The sequence below is a fragment of the Benincasa hispida genome, chromosome 9, assembly GCF_009727055.1.
Source record: "Benincasa hispida cultivar B227 chromosome 9, ASM972705v1, whole genome shotgun sequence".
Classification (NCBI taxonomy): domain Eukaryota; kingdom Viridiplantae; phylum Streptophyta; class Magnoliopsida; order Cucurbitales; family Cucurbitaceae; genus Benincasa; species Benincasa hispida.
Genome location: NC_052357.1, coordinates 76,084,484 through 76,109,923, shown reverse-complemented (window position 1 = coordinate 76,109,923; position 25,440 = coordinate 76,084,484). Strand labels below are relative to the sequence as shown.

Below are 25,440 nucleotides of genomic sequence, written 5' to 3'. Positions count from 1 at the left end.
CTTGGAGTCCGGCATAGAGTACTTGAGCAACATCTTGTCAATGTATAATGCCTGAGACAGTGCTAGCACTTTATTTTTATGATCCTGAAAGATCTGTATACCTAGAACAAACTGAGCCTCTCCCAAATCTTTCATTTGAAATTGGGTTGCTAGCCAATTCTTAACTGCAGTCAACATACCTACATCATTCCCAATGAGTAGTATATCATCTACGTACAACACTAAGAAGGCTACTGAAGTGTTGATGATCTTCTTGTAGACACAAGGTTCATCAATATTTTAGTCAAAGCTATACAACTTGATCGCAGAGACGCCTGTTTCAGTCCATAAATGGACCAATTCAGCTTGCAAACCTTTCACTCTTGACCTTGGGCTATAAATCCCTCGGGTTGCACCATGTAAATGATCTCCTCAAGATTGCCATTCAGAAAGGTCGTCTTGATGTCCATTTGCTAGATCTCATAATTATAATAAGTTGCAATGGACAAGAGGATGCTGATCGACTTTAACATGGCAACAAGTGAGAAAGTCTTCTCATAGTCAACTCCCTCTACCTGGGTATAACCCTTTACCACAAGTCGAGCCTTGAAGGTCTGTACCTTCCCATTAGCATACCGTTTGAGCTTGTAGATCCATTTACAATCTATAGGTATTACCCCATCAGGCTGATCTACAAGATCCTATACTGAGTTGAAGTACATCGACTCCATCTCGAGATCCATGGCCTTGACCCATTCATCCCGGTCAACATCCTCCATTGCCTTCTGATAAGACAACGGATCCTCAACGTCGCCATCTGCTACCAAAGCAAGGATTTCTGTGAAACCCAGATAGCGAATGGGTGGGTTCGCAACCCTCCCACTACGTCAAGGTTTCCTCAACTCTTTAGGTGGAACCGACCTACTAGATGAACTCTCAACTCTTGCTGATGTAGCAGGCTCTTCAACAACTCTTGTTGAAGTTTCAGTAGTTTCATTGGAAAGCTCATGCAACACGACTTTACTTCGTGGACTGTGTTCCTTTATATGATCCTCCTCCAGGAAAGTAGCGTTTGTTAAAACAAACACCCTATTTTCCGTCGGATCATAAAAATAACCCCCTCGTGTACTTTTGGGGTAGCCTACAAAGAGGCATAACCTCGACCGTGGTTCTAACTTCTTGGGATTAGCCTCAAGCACATGTGTAGGGCAACCCCAAATGCGGAAGTGACGAAAACTAGCTTTACGCCCGTTCCACAACTTCAGAGGTATTTTGGCAACACTCTTGGAAGGACACACAGTTGAGTATGTATACTGCAATCTCCACTGCGAAACCCCAAAACGAGTTCGGTAAGGAAGCATAACTCATCATCAAGCGAACCATATCTAACAAGGTCCTATTTTTCCTCTCCGTTATACCATTCTGCTGAGGTGTACCCGGCACCGAGAGTTGGGAAACGGTTCCATGTTCAATCAAATAGTCCTGGAATGTCGAGTCTAAAAACTCTTCACCTCGATCCGATCAAAGTGTTTTATCCTTCTATCCAATGTGTTTTCAACTTCAGCCTTGAACTCTTTGAACATTTCAAAGGATTCAGACTTTCGTTGCATAAGATAAACATACCCGTACCTAGAGTAATCATCAGTAAAATTGATAAAATACTCATAGCCACCTCGAGCTCGCACATTCATAGGACCACAAAGGTTATAATGTACTAACTCAAGAGGCTCTTTGGCTTTATAACCTTTTCCAGTAAAAGGTCATTTAGTCATCTTACCCTCAAAGAAAGACTCGCACACTAGTAAAGAATTTTCTTCTAACTCACTTAGAAGTCCATTCTTCACCAATCTCTCTCCTATTGAGATTGATGTGCCCTAAATGCAGATTCCAAAGATGGGCATTTTCTTTCGGAGAAATACGTCGATGTTTTGTTTGAGTTACGACAGTTCTAAATAATTTAGTATTATGGAGAGAATTAATGGCTAACGGCCTTAGCACATATAAATTCGATTCCAGATTTGATGTGCAATTAAAAACACCATCTTTATGAATAAACGCTTTATTCACATTAAAAGAGATAGTATATTTACATTGCAATAAACATTTTACAGAAATTAGGTTTCTTTTTAGTTCGGGAATAATATATACATTATTCAAAACAAGAAACATATTCTGTAAAGATAACTTGAGTCCACCCACTACCACAGCTGAGACGACGTGCCCGGTGCCTACTCGCATCGTCATCTCACCAGCCTCCAACTGTCACCAATATCTAATCTCCTGAAAAGAAGAACAAACATGGTTAGTGGCACCCAAATCAATTATCCAGGTTGAATCATCATTCTCCACTAAATAAGTTTCAAGAACTAGTAAATCATATTTATCTTTATCAGCCTTGGCCTTAGCCTTGGTTGCTTTATTCTCTTTCAGATACCGATGACAGTTTCTCTTCCAGTGTCCATCCTGATTGCAGTGGAAATACTTTTCTTTTTCAACCAGTGGACGCCTCCTTGGGGCGACAGGCGGTGGGTTAGCAAGCACCTTCCCTTTTCCTTTACCACCCTTCTTCTTCTTCCCGTTTGTAGAGTTAGAAGTAGAAGGTGTAAACTTCGTTCCTGAGGTCGAACCTCTATGAAACGTCCTGGAGGTAGAAGCAACATTTGCCTCATTCTTCTTCCTCTCCTTACATTTAAGTAAAGATTGGTAAGTTTGCAACTCATTGATGGGTGTTTTAAGGTTATATTTCACTTTGTTAAGAATCACATTGCTAACAAAGTGCAGGAAGCTCTCCGAAAAAGAATGCAAGAATATGCTAACCTGGTTGCCCTCATCGATGATAGACCTATTCAACTCCCCCACATTAAAGTAGACCATTATGTTAAGCACATGTTCACGAACAGAGGTGTCTTCTTTCATTTTGGAGTTGAATATATATTTAAGAGCCTCATGCATAAGCTGTTCAGACGGTTATCCAAACATCCCACGTAGGGACTCCATGATCTCACGCGCTGAGACCATAGGCTCATGTTTTTTGGCCAAGACTTCAGAAAGACTTGCCAATATGTAGGCTTGGGTCTTCTCATTCGCCTTTGTCCATCACTCGTATGCCTCCCGAACATTTTGAGCGACATTTGAAGCTGGAATAGAAGGACAGGTCTTCGTGAGAGCGAACATGAGACCCTCGATGATTAGGATCGTCGTGATCATGTGTTTCCATGTTGTGAAATTATCGCAAGTCAATTTTTTGGCGCTTAACAAAGCCAACGTGACTGTTGCCATTTTGTAAAAGAGTTGTTGCTAAAAATACGAACAAAACTTTATTAGATTTTGTTAAATCATATTTAACTAATTAGTTTTGCAAAACAGTTTCAAGTACCCTAAGTGAAAGACTTCTATTTTGCAATGATGCCCCAGTGAGGCAGGATAAATGTCACCGGTGGGGTGATCAGATGCCCCTTCGCTGGGATGAGACATTCTCAACCATTAGGCAGAACTAACTCTTGGAATTGAACCCAACAGCCATCATTTTTGGGTCCATAAATGTTAATCTTTAACTATTCTAAGTAAGTGTAACCCCTCGCTTTCGGTGTCAGAGTCCTGTCCTAATGAGCCCACTATAGGGAAGAAGCATATTAAGACAAGATACTAAGTTACCTTATCTTCTTACAGAAGATCAAATAAATAAATGTGCAAATCTGCCATCCTTTAGGGGGACACTCCCAGGGTGCTTCGAGGCGATGCGCAGTAACTTTATTCAACCCAACGAGGGAGACCAATGGATATGCTGTCGCACTTCGCGCTCCCACTTACTATGAACACTCTCTCCATCCACCTTGATATTGACCTACCCAAACACCATTCGTTAGAGGGACATGCCAAAGGTGCCTCGAGGTAGATCTCATGGTGTAGACTATTTAGGAGAAACGTGAAAGGTTTAAGTGAAACATCTTATGCCCCAAGTACCTCCCACTGAATATTTTACCTAGGGGTTCATTAACCTAGACAATCTGACTACTGATTTTTTTCTAAGTTGTCTTTTTAAACTCTGCTCATAAACAACGCTTATCTATGAAATATGAACAAGTTCAAGTAGTCACATTTAAATACTTTAATGGACTGTCCTTAACTTGCATGCATGCATCAAATCTATCTAATTCACCTTAAATATCCCTTATAGATATTTAAACTTAAATATCCCAACCTAGACAGAACCTGCCTTAGACAAAAGGTCCCTTATAGATAGATTTGCTACACTTTAACCTTTTATTAGTCAATTTAATCCTATTAAATTGATGAAAAAGATTAAAGCCTTAGGGTTGTTAATCATATTAGAACCGTGATCTTAGGTCTATGTGATCCAAGTTTTAAACACTTTAAAACCATGAATTAAACCTAAGTGAGCATGCATGCCTTTCTTATTTCTTTTAGTTCTAATTTCTCTTTAACTTTTAAAAAGAAACAACTAAAAAAACATTGCGCACAACTAGGTGTTTATAACAATTATAAAGAAACCTATGTGTGTCATGCTTCATGCAATGTCGGGTTATTACTATACATAACTTTTATATAACCAAGCAAACATGCTATCATTCACCCTTATACTATAACAATTATAATATAAAGATGATGCATGTTAATGCTTTTTATGCATGCATAAATTTAACTTTTATATCATATGATGCATGAGCATACTCTTGCATAATTAAATCATGCTTCTCTAAATTATAACATTTACAATAAAGAGATGATGCATGACCAATGCATAACCTGTGGGATTTACTACATGTGCATACCATATGACATATAAAAACCATACATCGCATGTAATAAACTAAATATTAATGGACCGAGATGAGCCATTACAAAAATCAGAATGAAATAACCCTATCTATTACATTTTTCATCGAGCGAACCGGTTCACAGGCGAATTAGGTCTTGAACCGCCAGGAGGACTCCATCGTGTTGTAAACACCAAAAGTAGACGATCGTCTAGCGCCACTAGAAGATAGACGCAAAACTAAACGATCGAATAGACGACTATGAGGCTATAAAGCCTGATCGTCTATGTGATCGCTTAACGCGACGACAGGTAAACGATTTACATTGCGTTACTAAGCGATCGTTTAGTCAGTTACAAAGCGATGAAGCCTGCTAACCTAAACAATCATCTAGTGCGCGCACGCATTAAACGATATGCGAGCATCCCATCGTCTACACAACCTGATACTCAGCGATCGCGTACCCCATCGTCTACACGATGCGATCAACACTTGATTGTCTCCTTCCTCGAAGAAATGCAATGCTTGCTCTAATCTTCTTCATGAACGACTCAAAACTCAAACAGCTTTGAATTACATACTTGGTAACGATTATTAATGCCCAAAAACGTAGGGGCCTTTACAAACAATCGCAAATGTAAAAGAATTAAATCAAACTGAGGCTAGCAAATGTAAAAGAATTAAATCAAACCGAGGCTAACATCCATGAAAACATCCATTAATCTGCACATCCACAGTAGTTTAATGATTAAACAGAGTAGAAATGCACCCACCATGAATGTATATGTAATTCGTAGCAACAATGAAATTGGAATATCAGAACCTGGCTCTGATACCAATTGAAGGATCTCTCAACGAAGTGCATCCATGAGCGCATTCGGCTCTTTCGATTTCATACTTCTCTTTGGAAGAGAGAACTCAGTCATAGTAGGATTATGACTTATGTTCATTAGAGGGATCAGTGGTACTTAAGGAGTTAGATGTAACTATAAGGGCATAACGATTATTGGTCGAGTTGTACTTACGAGCGATCTGTGAAGGGTTATCGTACTATTGATTGGTTAAGATGGACACATAATATATCTGTGATAAGGAGAGTTCAGTTGTCGGTCTTTAGTGGAGTGCCTGGAAGTTAACGGATGGTGGATCCCATGATTAAAGAGTTTAGTCAGTTATTCATGTACCGTTGGAGCTTCGAGCCACAGTTCATAAGGTCTCATTGATAGCTCAATGGATTCAGTTGAGGATCAGTTATTGGTGTTGATTTGAAATGTTCAATTTGACAAGAGGTATTTCGATTATATATGATATGATCGGTATGGTGTATGAGATACATCAAGTGGAGGATTAACGTAAATGAGATTTACATTAAGTACCATGAAATAGAAAAAGAGCTATGGTTTGTATGTTTCATGAGATGAAATATTAAAACTATAGGTTTTAAATATAGTATGGTAAGTTAGTTATCATTTATATTTATAATAATATTGATTATTAGAAAATTATATCTTTGTCTCTAATAACCAATTGAGTAGGAGGTTATTGATAGTTTCATGGTAACCGTGAGATAAAATGAATTTTTCCCCCTAATTTTAGTAAGGTTGAAAATAGGTGAATTTGAAATTTCCTCTCTCGGAAACATTCTCACAAAAGTTGTCAAGTAAATAGAATTTACTAAGTGAAAGCTTGGATAAGGTATACGATCGTGGAGTGTTTGTAGGCGAAAGACATTTAGCTAAACGATGAGCTAAACGATTGCATAGTTTTTGCTAGACGATTGCATAGTTTTTGCTAGACGATTGCTTAGCTTTTCCTAAACAATTGGGCATCGACCTATACGATAGGTTCTGTCATGTCCCACTTGCTCAATCGTTTACACGATTGTGTGTCCTCCTTCTTCTGCCTCAAACCAAGTCCACACAGAGCCCACCCTCTGGATTCTCACACCGAGAATACCAAGGTAGCCTTCTTGGTGGTGTCATACTCAACTCGACACTGTTGAGGTTCTATGGAGGTTGTTCATGTTGTTGGGGTGTTCGTGACCAAGGCAATCGCTAAGTTCGAGTGCGCGGTGTTTGTGTAGTGTAGCGGTCGTGTTGGACGAGCATTCGTGGTTGCTGTATTGCTATGATCGAGCATTCATGATCAAGGAGCTTGGCAATGAGTCTACAAAAGTGTGTAGCTTTTGTCCTTTATCTCAATAATTACATGTTGTAATTTCGTATTTAATGCATAACCGTGTGTTTCTGTTTATGACTGTAATTGTAAAGTTTATATATGATTGTAATTTGGAATGATCTTTCCGCTGCTCATGGAAATCCCTGTGTTCGATTTCCTTCCTAAATTGCTTTTGTTTGTTGCAGAACAAATATCAATACTATTTTCCAAGACAAATGTTTTATCCCAAATAAAAGATATATTAAAAGAATGTTCTAACAAACATGAAACTGAAATCAAGTTCATTTTATTAGGAACATAGTAAACATTATCTAACAACATAAAAATTGATTATAAAAACAACTTCAAACTTCTAACTGCAACCGCCGAGACAACCTCTCCTGTTCCAACCTGTAAAGTCATCTCTCTCGCTGCCAGTTGTTTCCAGGAGCTAGTTTCCTGCAAAGAAATAAAAACGTGGTTAGTGGCTCCTGAATCAAGTATCTAGGTACGGTTATCATTTTTCATCAAACATGTTTCCAAAACTAGTAAATCATATTTACCTTCTTTTTCTTGGTTAAATATTTTGGGCAATTTCTTTTTTAATGTCCATCTTGGTTGCAATGATACCAGGTTCCTTTTGTAACTTTAACATTCTTGTCCTTTTGGCCAGTAACAGTAGTGGTGGCTTTATTCCTCTTTCCACCCTTATTCTTTTTCCACTTCTTCACACCAGATGAAAAAGGGAGGCATATATTTAGTTCCAGAGGTCAGACCTCTGATGAACTTTTTTTTGTTCGAGAAGTCAATATTTTCCTCCCCATTATTTCTTTTAACTTTCATTAAAGACTAAAAAATCCGTAGCTCATTAAGAGGGTGGTAAGGTTGTAGTTAGTTTATTCATAACACAATTGCTACAGAATTGCATAAAGCTGTTTGGCAACGATTGTATGATAAAGCTCACCCAACTGGGTTCATTTATAAGACTTCCATTCATCTTACCGGTATTAACATCGTTCATCATGTTAAAGACATGTTCCCTTACAAACGATCCTTCAGCCATCCATGCATTGAAGATAAACTTAAGAGCATCATGCATGGCTTGCGAGGAAGGTTTTCCAAACATGTCACACAATGATTCCATGATTTGGCATGCAGTGATCATGGTCTCATGCTTTTTACCCAGGACTTTAGATAAGTTTGCCAAAATATAGACCTTTGCCTTATCATTGGCCTTGGTCTACTTTTCATAAGCATCACGAATACTTCGTGATGCGTTGAGCCCAGAAACTAAAGGATTTTCCTCCGTAAGAACGAATTTGAGGTTATCCACTACCAAAACCGTATTCATTGTATTTTTTCAGGCTGTATAACTTTCTCCAGTTAATTTTTCGTTGTCAAACAATATAACGATTGAGCTAGACTTGCTGATACAAAAACAAATTACTTATATTAGACATTTGTGCAAAAATTCATTTTTCATTTTAATCCAATCAATTTAGCAAAATAATAATAATGAACCCCAACATCATTGAATTTTGTAATGATACATTTAGTGATTTGAAATAAATGTCACCTTAGGGAATACAATTATTCCTATCACTGTAGTGAGACACTTTCAATCAAATATTATCCCAGAATAACTCTTTATTCATATAATATCTAATTACCATTTATTTGATCAATAAATCATTAACTACCTTAATGCTTTATCATAAGTGTAGCCCTTCATTTTTAACTTTATAACCCCGCTCCAACCAGTCTGCCTCAGGGAAGAACGTGATTGGAACAATTGATTATAGTGATTTTATCCATTTCTAAAGTTTGATATACCCCTTTCCCATGCAAATACCTTCCTGAAGAGGATGCTCCTAGGGCGCCACGAGGCCGACTGTGGAAATGACGTTTCAAACCAATGAAGGAGACCGCAAGATCTGTTGACACACGTTCTTCTCTCACTCACTATAAACTTTCTCCATTCACCTTGATATTGACCCATGCAAATACCTTCCTAAGGGAGGGTGCGCCTAGGGCACCACGAGGTCGAGCATGAATCTCATCTTGTGAACTTTTAGGGAGAGCGTGGGTGGAGAAACGAAAAATCATATACATCTTTATCCCCCCCCACACACACACTAAGTGTTTTGAAAAGGACGAGTGTATCAACTTAGTAAAATTCGGCTAATCAATTTTTTAGCTAAGTCCTTGTTAATTTGCTCAATATAACGCTTATATTTAATAATTTAACCATATGTGATTTCATTCATTAAACTCTTTAATAAAATTGATCACACATTGCATGCTTATAAAATATTTGCCCAATTCACCTTTCAAGTTCATTCCCAGGTAGAGGTGTTCCGTTTCCTTCAGCTTAAAAACCTTAGCCTCGACAGAATATTCCTTAGACAAAGGCAATTATTTTATAAATTTAATCTTTTAATCGAAGTTCATTTTAATCCTATTAAAATGAATCAAAAGATTAATCTATTTCTAATCTCATTAGAAACGTGTGTAACATAAGTCTAGGTCAATTAATTTTAAACCATTTAAAAATAATTTGAGCCTATGTTTGCATGCTACTCTTGAGTATAGATTTTAGTTCTAATCTCATTACTTTTATAATCATGATAAAACAATGGAAAATTAAATCTATAAGTTTACATTTTGTGACATTGATTAAATATAACACTTATATTAATCTAAGTAATGTCATGCTCAATGCAAATTCCTTATTCATTGTAAAATATAACTCTTATATTAAACAATCATTAAGCATCATCACTCTTATATTAAACAATCATTAAGCATACACTATAACAATTATAATATTGCCTGATGCATGAACATGCTTAATGTACCATACACCTAAATAATATAACATTTATATTAAGATGCATGAGCATGCTAATTTTATCATGCATCTAAAATATAGCACTTATATTTATACATGACGCATGAACATTTTTATCTTAAGGTGACATTTGAATCTAAATGGCATACATTATGCACCATTCAATACTAATTTAAATCATACATCTCATGCATAACTAAATTAAATAGCAATTAATTAGGCCGAATTTTGGCATCCTAGAAAGCAATTAATTAATCAAATCAATATAACATTTATACTAATTTAATTAATTAAATAAAATTAAGTTACAAAGCAAATTAGGGCAAAAGACTCAATGCAACAACCTTCAGTAGCTCTTCGAGCGCGCGCCACACTAGTTCGTCTGATCCTCGTAGTGTCGCAATGCTGAATCGCCTTGCCTTCTCAACATTGCAACACTGCGATTGCAGAATTACAACCTTGCAAGGCAGAATGCCCAAGATTTTGTGATTTTCCAGCTTCGAACATCTCCGAAAGCCTTCATTTCTCCCCGATCTGCCCAACAACTGTTTCTATTTCAATCGACATGGACTTACAGACTCGAAGCAAGAAATTAAATGCCCCAAAACACCAAGGCCTTACATTTTAGTCAAATTAAAATGCAAAATCTATGTACAAAAAATCGTAAACATCCAATATTACAAACTTGACATTCAAACATTCCAAATGCATAACATCATACCCACTTCTAAGCTAGAATTTGTTTAAAAAAAACGAAACCAAAAAACGAAAATGCAAGAAAATTGGCTCTGATACCAATTGAAGGGATTGAATCCTGAGCAGAAGCGTGTGAACACTTTGCATTTCGATTTTTCAGTTTATATGAAACAAAATCAGAACAGAATAGAACCAAAATAGAGGATAAATCATATTTATACAATCAACTTGTCTTTTAAGAAGAAACGGGAAGAAGAACATTTTCTTACCTTTGTAGATTCCTTTGTCTTCACGAAAATCCTAAGCTTTTTCCCTGCAACGTATCTCCAACGAACAATGAACACCACCATAAGAGAGACCTCGATATTCTCTTGGAATCTAAGGGTAGAAGAGTGGTCTCTAACCTTTAGAAGAGGAATGGTGGAGAGGAGAAAATGTTGAGAGAATTTTGGGAGAATTTGGAGGCTAGGTTTTCATAATTAATTCCACTTCCTAATTTGAGCAAAAGAAACAATTTATATGGAGAAGGGTTTACCCTTTCTCCAACTATTTTCATATTTGCCCATAAGGCTCAATTAATCAAATAACATTGATTTGATTAATTAGCAAACTTAATCAATAACTATATATATTAAATCTAATTTAATGTATATAGTGAATTAATTAAATAAACATCATATATTTATTTGCTTCCACCTCTCAAAATTAACTGATTCTTTATGAATCTGATTCATAATAATTCATTATTTGAATCCTATTAAGGTATTTTTCTCTTAATTATAGATCAGATCTATAATTAATCATATCATATTAATTTCATTAATATGCTATTCCATCAATTGATTTGAACAATTCAAATCATTTCTCTTGTCTTTCTTTTAGTGAGCTATCGCGGGGACCTTATGAACCTACAAACCATAAGTTCGGATTATATGAGATTAATTTATTAAACTCCTTTAGTCCAATTAATCAATATTCATTAACTACTGATCACTCCACTAACGACCAATAGTTGCACGCAGATATATTTTTGTGTCCATGGATATAACCAATCAATAGAGTGATGACCATTCACAAATACTCATAACTACAGCTGGGTTAAAATATTGTTTTACCCCTGCAGTTACATCTAATTACTTGAGTCCTACCAATTCCTCTAGTTAAAATATCGTTTTACCCCTGCAGTTACATCTAATTCCTTGAGTACCATCAATTCCTCTAATGAACAAACAGTTTATAGTCCAAACTAATACCGCCAGTGGCAGGTTGAGGCCTCATTGTTCAAGACCTGAAACCAAGCAATTTATCTACTATCCCAAGAAATGGAAAGTGGTGAATTCCATTTTGTGTATTGTGTTCTTGGCTTTCTAATCAAACAAATCTCCAAAATGGTATGCTTATTGAGTCAGCTATCATGACCACTCTCACTCGTATAGATCAAAAGACTGCTGTCATAAATAGAAGTTCACAACTCACTCAAGATTAAGGTCAAGTCCTTTATTGTCATCCTAGTGAAATATTAGTTTCTTCAAGTAATGGTGTTAGAAACTAATTATTTCATAGTCTGGTCTATGTATAAACTCTAGAGGATACCCCACTCACATGTCCTTATATGAACAATATGATTCATATTGTTTGTAACACTTACATCTCAAGTAACAATTACAGAGTAGACCGTATCCGCGATGTTATTAGGATAAGGTACCCGACCTTCATCCATTTACTGCAAACCTTTAAAGTTATTATTTGAACATAAACCACCTGTTTGTCACCCACATGCTAATGACATCATATAATTTTGGATATTAATTTATTGGATTGAATTAGTGCGGTATAAATATCAAATAAAATTCCTTTGATTTTATTAGATAAATAATTTGTGTTAAAAAAACTATAAACCACGAGATACACTAGATTTAGGGCATCAATGCAGAAAACAAACACGATGAACTTACGATCCAATGTTCACCATATACCCTTTGCAACTGTTTCACAACTTCTTGAGTACCATCAGGACTTCCATCATCAACGACAACTACTTCAAAATCAACATCCCTGATATCAGAAAGAAAATATTGTACCACATCATTTCTAATTTCATCTTCTTTAGATGAGGGTGAACGATAATAGGATGCGTAAGTAATCCGCTACCATTTCAACTTCCATTCCAATATTGTAAACGTAAACAGAAAAGGCAGAATTGAGAACTCTAGGTAGACTCAATACAGCAGTACAAAGAAAATAATAATGAAATTTGCAAATAATAATTTCACAAAAGAATCTTCCTCAGCCTCGAGAACAAGATTGATTCATAAAGTTTATATCTCCCAGAATAAAACTGAATAAATTGAAACGAGATTCATCCTGATTTAATCTTAATTAAATGAATTACGATTTTATACAAATGAAGCCTCGATTGGAAAATTGATTATGGCATTCCAGAGAGTTTTGTTGCAAGAATCTAACTCATGAACGATAGATGGATACGACTATAAACAGAAAGAGGGATACATATGGGAAGTGCTTGAAAATGAGGTAGACGAGGAGAGCAATGTTGAGGCACTCATTGTAGGTTGGGACAATTAGACTGTACTTATTCCTATCCTTTTCCGACTCCGCCGTGAATTCGATTACCCAAACGCTTATTCAAGCAGGAAGTCATATGATCAACGATCGCGAAATCAACTAGAAAGTGATTGACGACGACTTCGATTTGCCCCCTCTAGATTCTGGGCACAACGATACACGCTGAAGAGACCAAAACTCCGACGAGCAAAAGTCGTAGTAGTTTCAATGGGCCTTATTCGTGAGAATTTGGCCGTGGGCTTTTCATTTTGGGGAGCCTGTGGGCTTTCATTTAAAAAAACAAAAAGCCATCCAACTTGTCATTCACGTCAACATTAATTTGCTAAAAAAAACAAGTTTTTATTTTTAACCTAAATTATAAAATATTTGAATAAGATGAAAACTCAATTTTTAAATTCAAATACATAGATTTTGGCAATTTTATTTTTGTAACGGGTTTTTATAAATATTTTAACACCGTTTTCTATTAAAATTGATCGACAAGTTATAAATTTTTTAATTGGGATAATAATTGCAACACTTGTTCTAGTTTTATGATCTAATTTATAAAATTAAAAGTTTTTGATCAAGATTGATTTTTACTAGTGTTTAATTTCATATGCACATAAGTTTATTTTTAAAATATAGATTTGAGATCGAAGCAAAACTAACTAAACTAAATCAATATACAAGAATATTAGTGAATAGAGTCACTATAGCATATTGACACTTTATTGGATATAGATTCAAAATTTGCATTAGATTCTATTCATATGTAATCAAATGTACATGTTTACATACACATAAACTTTATTGATATGAACGAATAAAAAAAAATTTAAATGAATAAGGATTTGAACTTTTCATATTTTGTTTGAACATGATATCGGTTATGCTGAAATGGACTCACTTCATATATTCAAGAAGGTAAAACTATCAACCAAATTATATGCTTATAGTTGGTTTGTTCAACAATTTATTTATTTGCCAAAATGAACCTAACTCAATTAGCATAATGTTGTTTTATTAACCTCGAGGTTAGAGGCTCGGTTCCCACCCAAGCGTATTTAATTCAATGTCTTAGAGAAAAAAATCAATTTATATGTTTTCACATAAAATACCGATATTTAAAAAAGAAAAAGAATAAGGAAAAAAAAAAAAAAAAAAACCCAGTGCAACGATGTCGTTTAGGTCAAAGAAGAGAGAAAATAAAAACAGCTCAACGACGCCGTTTTCAAGCATAGTTAGCATTTTGCGAAGTTGAAGGGTTAAAGAAGGGTGGGAGGAGCGTTAGGGTTTTAGAGGGAGATTTGAGATTTGTGATTTGCAGAGAGTAGCCATGAGCAGGAGCTTGGGAATTCCAGTGAAGCTACTCCATGAGGCCGCCGGCCACGTTGTGTCGGTCGAGCTTAAAAGCGGTGAGCTTTACAGAGGAAGCATGATCGAGTGTGAGGATAACTGGAACTGCCAGCTCGAAAACATCACCTACACTGCTAAGGTTCCCCTCTTTTTTTCGCTTTTTGTTGTTCATTGTTAGATTATTCAATTTCTGTTTGTTAGTCGAATCTTTACGTTTTTCGGTTTTGGCTTTAGTTCATCTTGTTCATTCTGCTTCTTTATCTCTAAAGCTGCCTACTGCAATATAGTTCAAGTACCCTTCGAATTTTGTATAAAACCCTAATTTCGTGTAGTTTTCAAGAATTTCTAGCTTCAAATTCCGCGATCCTCTTTTTTCCTTTTGTGGGTTCTGTTTTTAATCCGAGTACAAAATTTGCGTAGAAAATGAAATAAAAATGGTTCTAACGCCAGAAAATTTTCGGGAATAGAAAACAGTCTCCATGTCGTTAATTTCAAATTTTCAGCATATAAAAGGAACAATTGCATTTAAAGCCCATAGACCTGACATGTATGTTCCCAACCCAAAATGCTGTCTACTGAGACAGAAAATCGGAACACGAAAAAGTGCATCCATTGATCAGCAATGGTGACCAGGTTCGATGGTGGAGGTAATCTGTTTCACCACGTCTGCAGAGCTGAATAAGTCAATAACTCAAATGTGGCTGCGAAGCTCAAAACCGTCCCAGGTTGTAATGTGGGCATTCTTACTGGTTAGTTGACCCTCAATCTATAGTCCTTGGCACCACGACCCAAGCTGGTGCAAACCTTCTTAAGGTTCTTAACATTTTTGGAGGAGAGAGTAATCCTGATTTTATGGATTTGCTTTTGGGTGTCTTCTGACTTCCAGGCCTGGCTTCGTTGGTTTTGTTGTTGTGTGTGCCATGCTTCTGGTTGTTCTGAATCTCCAAATGAATCTGGGACAGTATGTGAAAAGGAGATCTCTATAACTGAGTACCCGGCTTCCTCTCTCTGGAAACTAAAATGCCACAATCATGATTGCAAAGGGATCGATTAAATCAACTAGGGATAAATGTTAATTGTGCATGTCGATTCCTCTCGAGTGTGCTGTTTAATTGCAACCTTCTTACTATGCAATTCACAATCACCAAACTGATTAGGAGAGATTGGCATTATCATGGATTCATATTGATTAATTGGAAATAAGACGTTTTCTATAAATGTTCAAATGGACTAAGGTTTACTCATTTTCTTTGTTTAATCTATTAGTATTGTACTTATGTTATAGCCATTGCTCAATGTCTCTGAGTCTTCTCCCCCTTTGCTTGCTTGTATATTATTGAGAGTGATGTTCTTTGGGTTTTCTTTATGGGCTTTCTTCTATAGGACGGGAAGGTCTCACAACTTGAGCATGTTTTCATCCGAGGCAGCAAAGTCAGGTATCAATATCATCTCTTGTATTATAGATAGATTATCCAAATACTTTCTTAGTTCTTATTCAAGGGGTTTCTTTTAGGATTTGGTTGGCATGCTGATATCTATTCTTACATTATAGGTTTATGGTCATACCAGACATGCTGAAGAATGCTCCAATGTTCAAGCGTCTTGATGCTAGAATTAAAGTATTTCAACTTCATACCTACAAATTTTAATTCGGATGGAATGCTTGTTTGTGTTTTCTTTTTCCTAACCCATGCTTTCTTGATCTTGAAGGGTAAGGGCGCCTCACTTGGTGTTGGCAGGGGCAGGGCTGTCGCTATGCGAGCTAAAGTAAGTCCTTTGTGCATCTTAATTTTTGTATGGTGATTATTTATTTTCCAGACACGTTATGAATCAGTATGATGATCAACTGCATTTATCCATGCATGAGAGAGAAGGATGTGATCACTGCTCGAGTGTAAGAAATATAGGATTTACTTTAGTTGACAAGTTTCTTAATCATCAATTTGGAAGATATTAGGGAATGTTTATTGGCGCTATGAACTTCACAATTCTCTCATGAAGGAATCCAGAATTTAGGTTCCTTTGCACAGCATGCAGGAACCCATGGATAGTGTAGGGAAAGAGGTTACGACTTGCGAAATTACTTGTTAGTATTTATATTTAAAAAACCAGGTTGATGATAGATTACGGTGGAAAACAACTAGAGAGTGTCACAAAAAATTTGTACAAATTTCCGAAAATTAACACAAATATCCTCTCTTTTCTAGGCTCAAGCTGCTGGCCGTGGAAGTGCACCTGGTCGGGGTGCTGCACCATCTGGCCGAAGGTGATGAAACAATGAATATAGTTTGTTATATCCGTAGTTGAAAGCCTAGAAAGTCATTGGAATATCGACCATCAAGTTTCATTAGTTCCGTATTGACATCCTCAACATCAAGAAGGCTGTGTAGTTCATTTTGTTGAAAATGGGTGATTGATCATAATTCATCAACTTGATAATCTACTTTTTACATGAGCCCATTTTGTGTTGAGATTGAACTTTCCTTTACCCCCCATGTTCATTTTGTTATGTATGTATTCGACGTTCTTTGCATCTTATCACCATAGAAGTATTGTCTTTCTGCTATCCATTTTACTTTAATCATGGGCTGTTTGTTGTTGGGTGGGCTATGACTATGAGACTAGCTCCACTGTGAAATTATTATCAACATCTGCATACAACTTGGTTGGATATTACCATCCTCAGAACAAATTCCCACCCTCATAATCATTGCTTGTCTTGGTTTTAAATTTTAGAGTTTCTTGCAACAAGTTTGGAGATGGAAGATTGAATCTTTTACTTTAAGGAAGAAATACATGTCACTTCTACTTTAAGAAAGGAATATATGTCAATTATTGTTGTGTTAAGTACACGATCTAATTATATGATTAAAAAACGCATAGTCTAAATATTTTTTAACAAAGATGAGATGATGAGTAAATGGTAACCTTAGAACCCATTTTCAATCTACCTGAATATAGATCATATCTCGTGTTTATTTCCGTAATTGTCCATGGTTACCTACCAATCTCTGTTTATTTCCATAATTGTCCATGGTTATTGGTTACCCACCAATTGTATGTAATTTCAAATAAACATCTAATATTGACGATGGTTGGCTTAGCCAATTGTTGGGAAATAAACTGATGCTTATATATGAGCAAGATGGTGTATAAGATTGCTCACCGTTCAAAAAAAAAAAAAAAGGGCAAAGCAAATCAATCAATTAGGCTTAAACCGATTTTCAGCTTCTAATAGAAAAAAAGGAATGAAAAAAAAAAAAAAAACTGAAAATCCTTTATTCCTTTGTATCCAAACAAACATATAGTAGTATTCTCGTGCATTTACCAAACATCTAGAAACTCTTTATTCCTGAAGATCTCATCTCAAAGCGGCATTTTCCTAGCAATACTTACAAAGACCTCAAAACCTTTTTATTCTGTGGAAGAACCATTGGAACAGTGAGCATTATCTACCGGCACAATTTACGACTCGAGGAATCAATGGCCGTAGAAGGAGCGGCACAGTAATCTACAAGTACAGCAATCTAGAGGAAGTAGCCATACAGTTCCAGAAAGCAAATGCACAAGTTCCATGGATTTGAAGCATCAGTTGTCGGGGCTGTGAGAAGAACACGAAAGAATCTAAATGGAAGTAAAGCGTTTGGTCCAGTTACCGACCATGATGCAAACTGACCAGGTTTACATACTGTCTGATCGTTCTCATGTACTCTCAAGTTCGTCCAAGTTTTCCCATCAAATGACCCCTAAACAAATGCACGTAATGACAGTCTAAATTTGCCAAAAGAGGTAAGGATAGAGGGAGAGAGAGAATATTAGGCTTTTACCTGGAGATTCCAAAATCTGATGAATGCTCTTGACCCATCTTGTCTCAATGTATAGTAATTGCACATCAGCTGCATCCAAAAGAAATATCGTTTGATGAGACTCTGACTTAAAAAACGAAGGAGGTGACGGCTGCATTATCTTTAACTAAGAGAGCCTAGCAGAGGCAATAAATCTTATTTACTTGAATACCCGTATCTTATAAGGATTATAAATGGGATGTTTCAAAAAGGAATGCTTTGACCGACTCTAGCCCAAAAGCTACAAAAATCATCTGTCTGCTCACTCCAAAGAACTTAGGAGCATGGTTATTCAGTCAAGTATATTATTCTTTTGACGCATGTTTCTAAGGCAACAAGCTACAAGGCATGCTTAAATTTTAACACCCGATAGTTCTACAGAAGATGGAGAAAAACCTGATGATCTTCGCCAATATCAACCATCCACCATGAATAAGTTTTCCCATCTTCCATGCGAAGGCCGGCAAATGAAGTTCCCTAACAAGAAAAATCAACCTAGTTAACAGAGAACTCTCCATTGGTATAATAGATGTTCAACACAAAAGTTTCGTCCACATTACCTGGTAAGTTCTAGAGACCAAAACCTTTGGATCTGTGTATCTTGAATGTGGACTGCTTGCCGTAATAGTTATTTTCTAAAAAGTAAAATGGAAAATAAAAAGTTCAACAACAAATTTACCAATACTGAGAAAAGGGCTGAAACAAGAATGCCGAGAAGCTCGAGAACTTACCTTTGAAAGAATGGGATTAACCCACTGGTGCTCTCCATATGACGTACCGGCAAAGAATAGAACTCCATTGCTGTCCCCATCACAAATGTACTGTAGCTCCTTATAACTAGATCGTCTATGTTGAAATCTCACACTGCAAATAGTCCAACGGGAAAACTTGATACAGAACTTTTGGCCAGGCCATTTATAGAGCAACAAGGTCTATATTCTAATGCAACTTGAATTTATTATTTAAAAAAAAAAGGTGCTAGCTTCGAAAAAACTATAAATGAATGCTCATATGCTCACATAAGAACAAATACTCTATTCGACAACTTGCTCTCAAAAGTTATAACAAGATATCTAAATGGTACATGTGCCTATCGGGTCACCAAACATCGAGCAGATTTGGAAAATTTTCATCAAAATATTTCCAGCCAAATGAATCTTGAAATTTAACCAAAAGTAATCTCTTGAAGAATTAAAGTAATCCCATCAGATATTATTCAGTAGGTTGAAACATGTGTTCAATCCCAGTATCTTGGTTACTGTAATGTTTTTATACTTAAACTTCTATTTCTTATGATTTCGACTATCGTTAGAAAAATGGAACAAAAGAGTCTTTACAATCTTGTTCTATGAATCTCATATACGGAGGCAGGGAACATGTTCAACTAGATCTCACTAGCATAACGTTATTTCCATTCCATCTTACAAATCAGATAAAATACTCTCACAAATTTCATGATGAAGATATATGAAATCACGACCAACAAAACAGAATGAGCAGTAAAAAATCAAAAGGCACATTACTTATTCTTCTTCTTGTCCTCTAGCCTTGATGGTTCAAGTTTCACAAAGTCGATAGCCTCCTTCACCTGATAGAGTTCAATAGAAGAAAAAGGTAAGGTTTAGAAGGATTGATTTTATCATCTCGTATTATTATTATCAAAGTTACACAAAGGAAAGTATCCACTCACAAGATTCTTGAAGGTACGAATCTTCCTGCTAATGTTGCTGTTCTCCAACTGTATGATAATCATATGAATGCAAAAGTGAAAAAGTATTTATTTTAATCACAAGCCAGGAAATCTATTTAACTGCGACATGTATATACCTTCTCCAACAATGCATATGGAAGTAATGGAAATCGCACCAGAGAAAGCAAATCCTGAACTGATTGAAGTCTCTCACCAAAAAGGATTTCAGGGGTTGAAAATGTCATAAGCTCATCTACCGCCATCCACCCACATAATTCACTTGCTTCTAAACCCCACATTAAGATTGCATTGAGTACTTTTTCCTCAGACGTCACTGTCAAATCAGGACTCTGCAAGAACCACTTCACCTAATGATGATCAACGACCTAAACATCTAAATAGACATAAAAGTAATTTGCAGGTTTTCCTTTCTTGCTCATATTATGATTTTCATACGAGTGTAATTACATTATCAGGGCGAAGAATGGTCCATCTCCACATAAATAAGCCCCTCGATAGAGGAAGCAACTATCAATTACAAAAGTCTTGATGGGCTTCAAGTAGAAAGTGTTTTGAAGCAGAGGAAGTGTGGGGATGGTGATTTGACTAGTGATTTTATGATTTCATTTCTAAAACTGGATAGTGAAGAGTTCAGTTGATCTAATTCCCCCCTTAACTACTGACCACAGCATCTGCAAATTTTAATAAAAAAACCAAATCCCCCTTCGACTAAACCTAGAGTCGTTTTAGAGTAGCTTTATGATAGAAGATTCTCCAAAGAAATACTCTGTCCTAAAATTCTTAAACCATTAATATCCATAAAAGAAAGCAGTAGAAAAGGTGAGCCCATACCTGAAGGATTTTGCGGAAAGTTGACTCGTCTAATATGACAAATTCAATGTTTGCAGTCGCACAATAATCAAAGTGCATCGAAAACTTCCTCTCACAAGTCTCTTCAATGAGCTTACAGCATGGAATTGATGAAACAACTTGAAGGATGGAACATACTGAATCCTGCAACAAAGTTCAACAGTTAGCTTCGGAAGCAAAGTCCAACTTTCCCAAAATTGTCTGCTTCCTCGTCCATTAAACTTGTGCATAAACAAAAAATCTTGATGTATGACCATCTTCCACTAGGAGACTCCATCCCTGCATGTAATATGTACAATATCAATACTTCTATAATTCATTATCATAAAAGGATTCTCTTCTTTTGTTCTCAGAACCCCGAAACTTCATGACGATCCTCCCTTTATCTTCCAGTCATACAAGTACAATAAGAAATAATGAAAAATCCACGTAAAATAACAAAAGAATTAAATATATCATGTAACAAGCGTACAAGAAAAGGATTACCGCACTACCTCTGAAAGGCATTCTAGAAGTATTTTGCAGCATTCTTGATGAAGAAGAGAGATACCAAATTGATCAGCTAAAAATAGTAGTTGAAGTAACAAGACATCAGATTCCATTGTAACATCTTTACTCAATTCTCCACTATACATGAACTTGAGCATGGTTTGAAAAGCTTCTGGTGATACATCCCTAATATGAACCTCAGAGGATGCTGTTTCACTCATTCCGTTGGTAAACATCTGCCCATGTACCACCCGAATAAATTTTAATAATAGTAAGAAGAAAAAACACATACACTAACCTAAGACAAAAGTGTACACAAACAACAAATTCTAGTGGAAATCATCCTGACCCATATATGTTGAAGGCACAGTAGGTATGAACTGTAGGAAACTCGAAATCAAACAACAGAAGAGGTGTTATCATACCTAAGCAAATATTAAAAAGAGTCTCTAATTTGTTTGACTGTCTCCGTTATAAATTACAACCCCAACCTTTCAAGTTGCATAGCAATCATTAGTTCTTACTTCTTAGTCCACTATTAAACAAAATCGTGTTTCCCGAAAAGATTAATGGTATAAGCATACCACGTATCAAGGAGCCTCTTTTCTCTTAGAACATAAAAAAATATTGCATATGTTGAACAGTCATATCAATAGAAAGAATAAAGCAAACTAAAGGAAACATGTGATTAAGAAAAAACTATACAGGAAAGTTGCCCTCCAATAATTTTGCAGAGAGGATTTTGTTTACTTTTTTTTTCACAAAGAGAGACGTTGTGCTTGACATACAAAATAACAATTCCATAATCACATTAGATAATCACATTAGATGAGATCTAGAATCAATTGCTTACCCTTTCAAATGGCATGCTCCATAAGCTAAGAATGATTTTGTGCACATGGGCAACAAACCCATGACCTTGTATATAGATGCACACATCACTGAACTCGCCAGTACATTGTAATTGTTTGAGCCTCTGCACATTTAATGGAAGCCCAGAGGGGAATACTGTAGTACAATGGGGCTGGCTCCTTGGACATGATAATTCCACCCTCTTGCCCGAGTCCAACAACTTTTTGTTCGGTTTTAATTGTTCCATCATGTCATCACACTGGTTCACTAACGCCGTCACTTCAAGTTGTAAGGCTAAATCCCTCAAGGAATCAATTTGAGACTCTAGAATCTATAGTAAATAAGAAGCATCGATCATCAATCTATCAAACTAAATAGTAATTTAGTTTTAACTGTGTTGAGATTAAAATTTCCTACTTTTGTTGCAGCTTAACAGAATATCGAAGTAGAACTGGAATCAATTCAAGCCAAACACATTAAGCAAAAAGGAAAGGGCGAAGACACGAGATAAAAAGGGGCAGAACGAGGTAAGAGTGGAAAGTTTTCATGTCAAAGTTATTTGTATGATGTCAAAAGACAACAGGCCATGGCCATAATCTGACAAATAATTATGCATTCAACCAAAAGTAGCAAAGAGGATATCTCGGAAAAATATATGATCCAAGAAATTACCTCAGTTTGACCTGTGTAAATATATTGAAGAAGAGCATGGAGAACTGGATATGACACTCCATGTAGCTGCACAACATCTTGCGACAAATTCAAGGGAAAGTTTCCCGAAGCAAATAAGATAGCCTTGTGAGCAGGTACAAGTGTTTCTCCAGAATCTACACAGATAAGTACATCTGATAAATCCCAATTTTCTAGAAAATGTTCGAGGCCCCAGTTCTTGTAATTTGTGTATTCATCTTCTAACTCCAATTCCACATCTTCCTCGCCTTCATCACCATTATCCACATGCTTCCACAAGGAAATATGGTCCTGCGTCAGCGGCAAGACATTAACATTTCTATATCCCACATGTTTATCCCAGCTACTAAGCCCAATATATTGAACGCTGCAGTTTGGATTTGTATCAAGCCATTGAAAGACCAGATTCTGAAAAGGGTATCTTCCCTTCCCAATGCTGATTAACCCATCATAGACACTGATCCAATAGCTCTGGAACGCCGAGGAACTGCAAAGAGCAACCCCCTCTACATCAACAACAGTTCTCCCATCAGCTATAATCCTTAGACGTCGATTTCGGTGACTACCTATAATAACCGTATAATGAGGACTTATATCTCGTTTGTAATGATAATGTTGACTCCCCACATTCTCTCGGAACACCAACGTAACATCATTATGAGCGGAAGCTTCAAAAGCCACACAACCCCGTCCAGCTTCCCGAAATTTTAAATCCTTGAGCCAAGCACACTCGAAAGGAGCCACTGTGAGGGAATTTTTCTCCTTCTTATCCATTGTCACACCTCAACAATGTTCGAATGTCGTAACTCACCAGAACACGAAGAATAGTTGAATTGATAGGAACGTCAAATAAATTATATGGCTGGCAAGCTTGTCTACCTGTTAAGAAACATACCGTCGCAGTTTGAGTAGATGATATAGACAGAAATGAATATGCGGGATGTAAGAAACTGCTTAAAAGCACTCCTAGTTAGAGGAAAAAATAAGCTCGAATCAGTAAGTAAGAACATACTAGCCAGAGAGTAAATCGGTGAAGATGGATTGCGAACCAGAATTTATTCTACAGGTATCCCATTATCCATAACAATCTTAAAGGACGAGAACAAAGATCTACTGCTATTCAAATATCTCTATCACAGGATATCCAGAAATTGCTAGAAGAATCCAAATGGACCCATAATCTGAACCCTCGACAAACGACAACACCAGAAACAAACGGAGGTTTTGTATTCAACTCCGCATAGATTTCCCGATAACATACGACGACAAATTGATATAGAAAAGTTAAAATCACTCCACTGAAAAATCTCGAGAGGGAGAATCAATCTCCAACATAAATTTAAAAAGAAAACAAACGAAAAACGGAAAACCCACCTCAATAATTTTGGTTCATATTGAAACAAATCGATTGATATTCATCGCAGGTGTTGGGTTGGCGCCATTAGTATTTAATGGAGCTTCGCCTCTGCAAGTATATCTAAACGCAGCACGAAACGAGAACCATTACTTGATCCAGATATTTGCACAACTTGCGACATAGACAGCTTGTTTTTGGAACTTTCATCTGTTTTCTTTTCAATTATCCACAGAAAGGGATTTGGACGGTATGAACTTATAATTCGCTTAGTCACAAAAACAAAATATCTTCAAATCCACATCAAGTGCGTGGCAGAGCTAATCTAATCGACTAACCGACAAGACGAACGAATCAATTATCCAGAAACCCGATTCGTCATTTCGCTTTCAAACCAAAATTCACATTCATGATTTACCCTACATAGATACAACTTTGAATTTCTTACCGATTTTAGTTCTCCGAAACTTTGCCTTCGATTTTTCACTTTTCATAAAGAATCAGCGCTGTTTGTATATATACACAAATATATACAATCAAAAAATGAAACTATCGTCGTTGAGAATAGAAAGACCTGATCCCAAAATTCATTCCAAGTTTTCCTACTGTCTTGAATTTATCATTTTTATAAATATTTATGCGCCTTTAATTCATTATTTTATAATTTAAATCTTATCTTTGTACTTTTTCGTACATATCTCCGTAGTTAGTCTTAATTTTGTCCTTAGTTTTCTAGTAACTATTTGGGAAAAATTTTAAACACTTTCTTGAGATATGCTCACTAAAATATTTATCGATATCTATAAAGTCGAAGGTTCGTCAATATCTTTATATCTTTTATAAATATCTATAAAACATAAAGAATTTGAAAGTAAAATAACATAATTATTAATTTAAATAACTTTTACAGTTAACTATTTATCGATATTATCCATCTATATATCAGTGAAGTTAAAATATCAGGTAATATTTTGGGATTAATTATCTTAAATTATCGAGTTTTGATTTTTTTGAATTTGAGAGTCAACTTAAAACAATGGAGGATATGATTAATTTTATGTTAAAATTAATTTAAATATTTGGAAGGATTTAATTTGTATCAAATTGATGGATTTTATGCTCTAAAATTTTGGTTCTTGGAGCCTAAATTAAGGTAATTTGAAAAGTTAATTGATTTATTAATTTGATAGAATTTTTGGAGATTTGGAAAATATTGTGATAAAATATTTGGTTTATCTTTTTAAAATTGGAAAAAAAAGAAGAAA

General features: G+C 36.0%; 2 protein-coding genes and 1 pseudogene across 3 annotated transcripts; 1 reads left to right on the top strand and 2 right to left on the bottom strand.

The window, feature by feature from the left end:
- Positions 1-14,306: 14,306 nt before the first annotated feature.
- LOC120084432 (small nuclear ribonucleoprotein SmD3a-like) lies at positions 14,307-17,058 on the top strand. Its single transcript, XM_039040212.1, has 5 exons — positions 14,307-14,524; positions 15,769-15,821; positions 15,938-16,004; positions 16,096-16,152; positions 16,593-17,058. Exons 1-5 carry the CDS (start codon positions 14,366-14,368, stop codon positions 16,653-16,655), a joined length of 399 nt encoding a protein of 132 aa, XP_038896140.1. The 5' UTR covers positions 14,307-14,365; the 3' UTR covers positions 16,656-17,058.
- Positions 14,535-15,756, bottom strand: LOC120084433 (annotated as a pseudogene).
- A 533-nt stretch (positions 17,059-17,591) lies between the features above and the next one.
- Positions 17,592-24,415, bottom strand: LOC120084431 (BTB/POZ domain-containing protein At2g30600). Of its 2 annotated transcripts, none has more exons than XM_039040209.1 (13): positions 24,196-24,415; positions 22,804-23,700; positions 22,133-22,462; positions 21,285-21,515; positions 20,773-20,934; positions 20,058-20,270; positions 19,921-19,968; positions 19,754-19,818; positions 18,962-19,094; positions 18,791-18,865; positions 18,627-18,707; positions 18,213-18,281; positions 17,592-18,131 (listed from the first exon to the last, which is right to left on the bottom strand). In XM_039040209.1, the coding sequence occupies exons 2-13, from the start codon at positions 23,593-23,595 to the stop codon at positions 17,913-17,915; spliced, it is 2,418 nt and encodes an 805-aa protein (XP_038896137.1). In that variant the 5' UTR covers positions 23,596-23,700; positions 24,196-24,415; the 3' UTR covers positions 17,592-17,912. The 2 variants fall into 2 exon arrangements, with proteins under 2 accessions (XP_038896137.1, XP_038896139.1); XM_039040211.1 differs by lacking the exon at positions 24,196-24,415 and adding an exon at positions 23,834-24,102.
- Between the last annotated feature and the right edge of the window lie 1,025 nt (positions 24,416-25,440).

Excerpts from the sequence above, each read along its gene's own strand:
- LOC120084432 (XM_039040212.1), top strand. The coding sequence starts at position 14,366 with ATGAGCAGGAGCTTGGGAATTCCAGTGAAGCTACTCCATGAGGCCGCC. Across the intron at positions 15,822-15,937 it reads ATCCGAGGCAGCAAAGTCAG|GTTTATGGTCATACCAGACA; the intron begins GTATCAATATCA and ends CTTACATTATAG. Across the intron at positions 16,005-16,095 it reads GTCTTGATGCTAGAATTAAA|GGTAAGGGCGCCTCACTTGG; the intron begins GTATTTCAACTT and ends TTGATCTTGAAG.
- LOC120084431 (XM_039040209.1), bottom strand. The coding sequence starts at position 23,595 with ATGGATAAGAAGGAGAAAAATTCCCTCACAGTGGCTCCTTTCGAGTGT. Across the intron at positions 21,516-22,132 it reads GGAGCATGCCATTTGAAAGG|ATGTTTACCAACGGAATGAG; the intron begins GTAAGCAATTGA and ends GTACATGGGCAG. Across the intron at positions 18,708-18,790 it reads TGGTCTCTAGAACTTACCAG|GGAACTTCATTTGCCGGCCT; the intron begins GTAATGTGGACG and ends TTTTCTTGTTAG.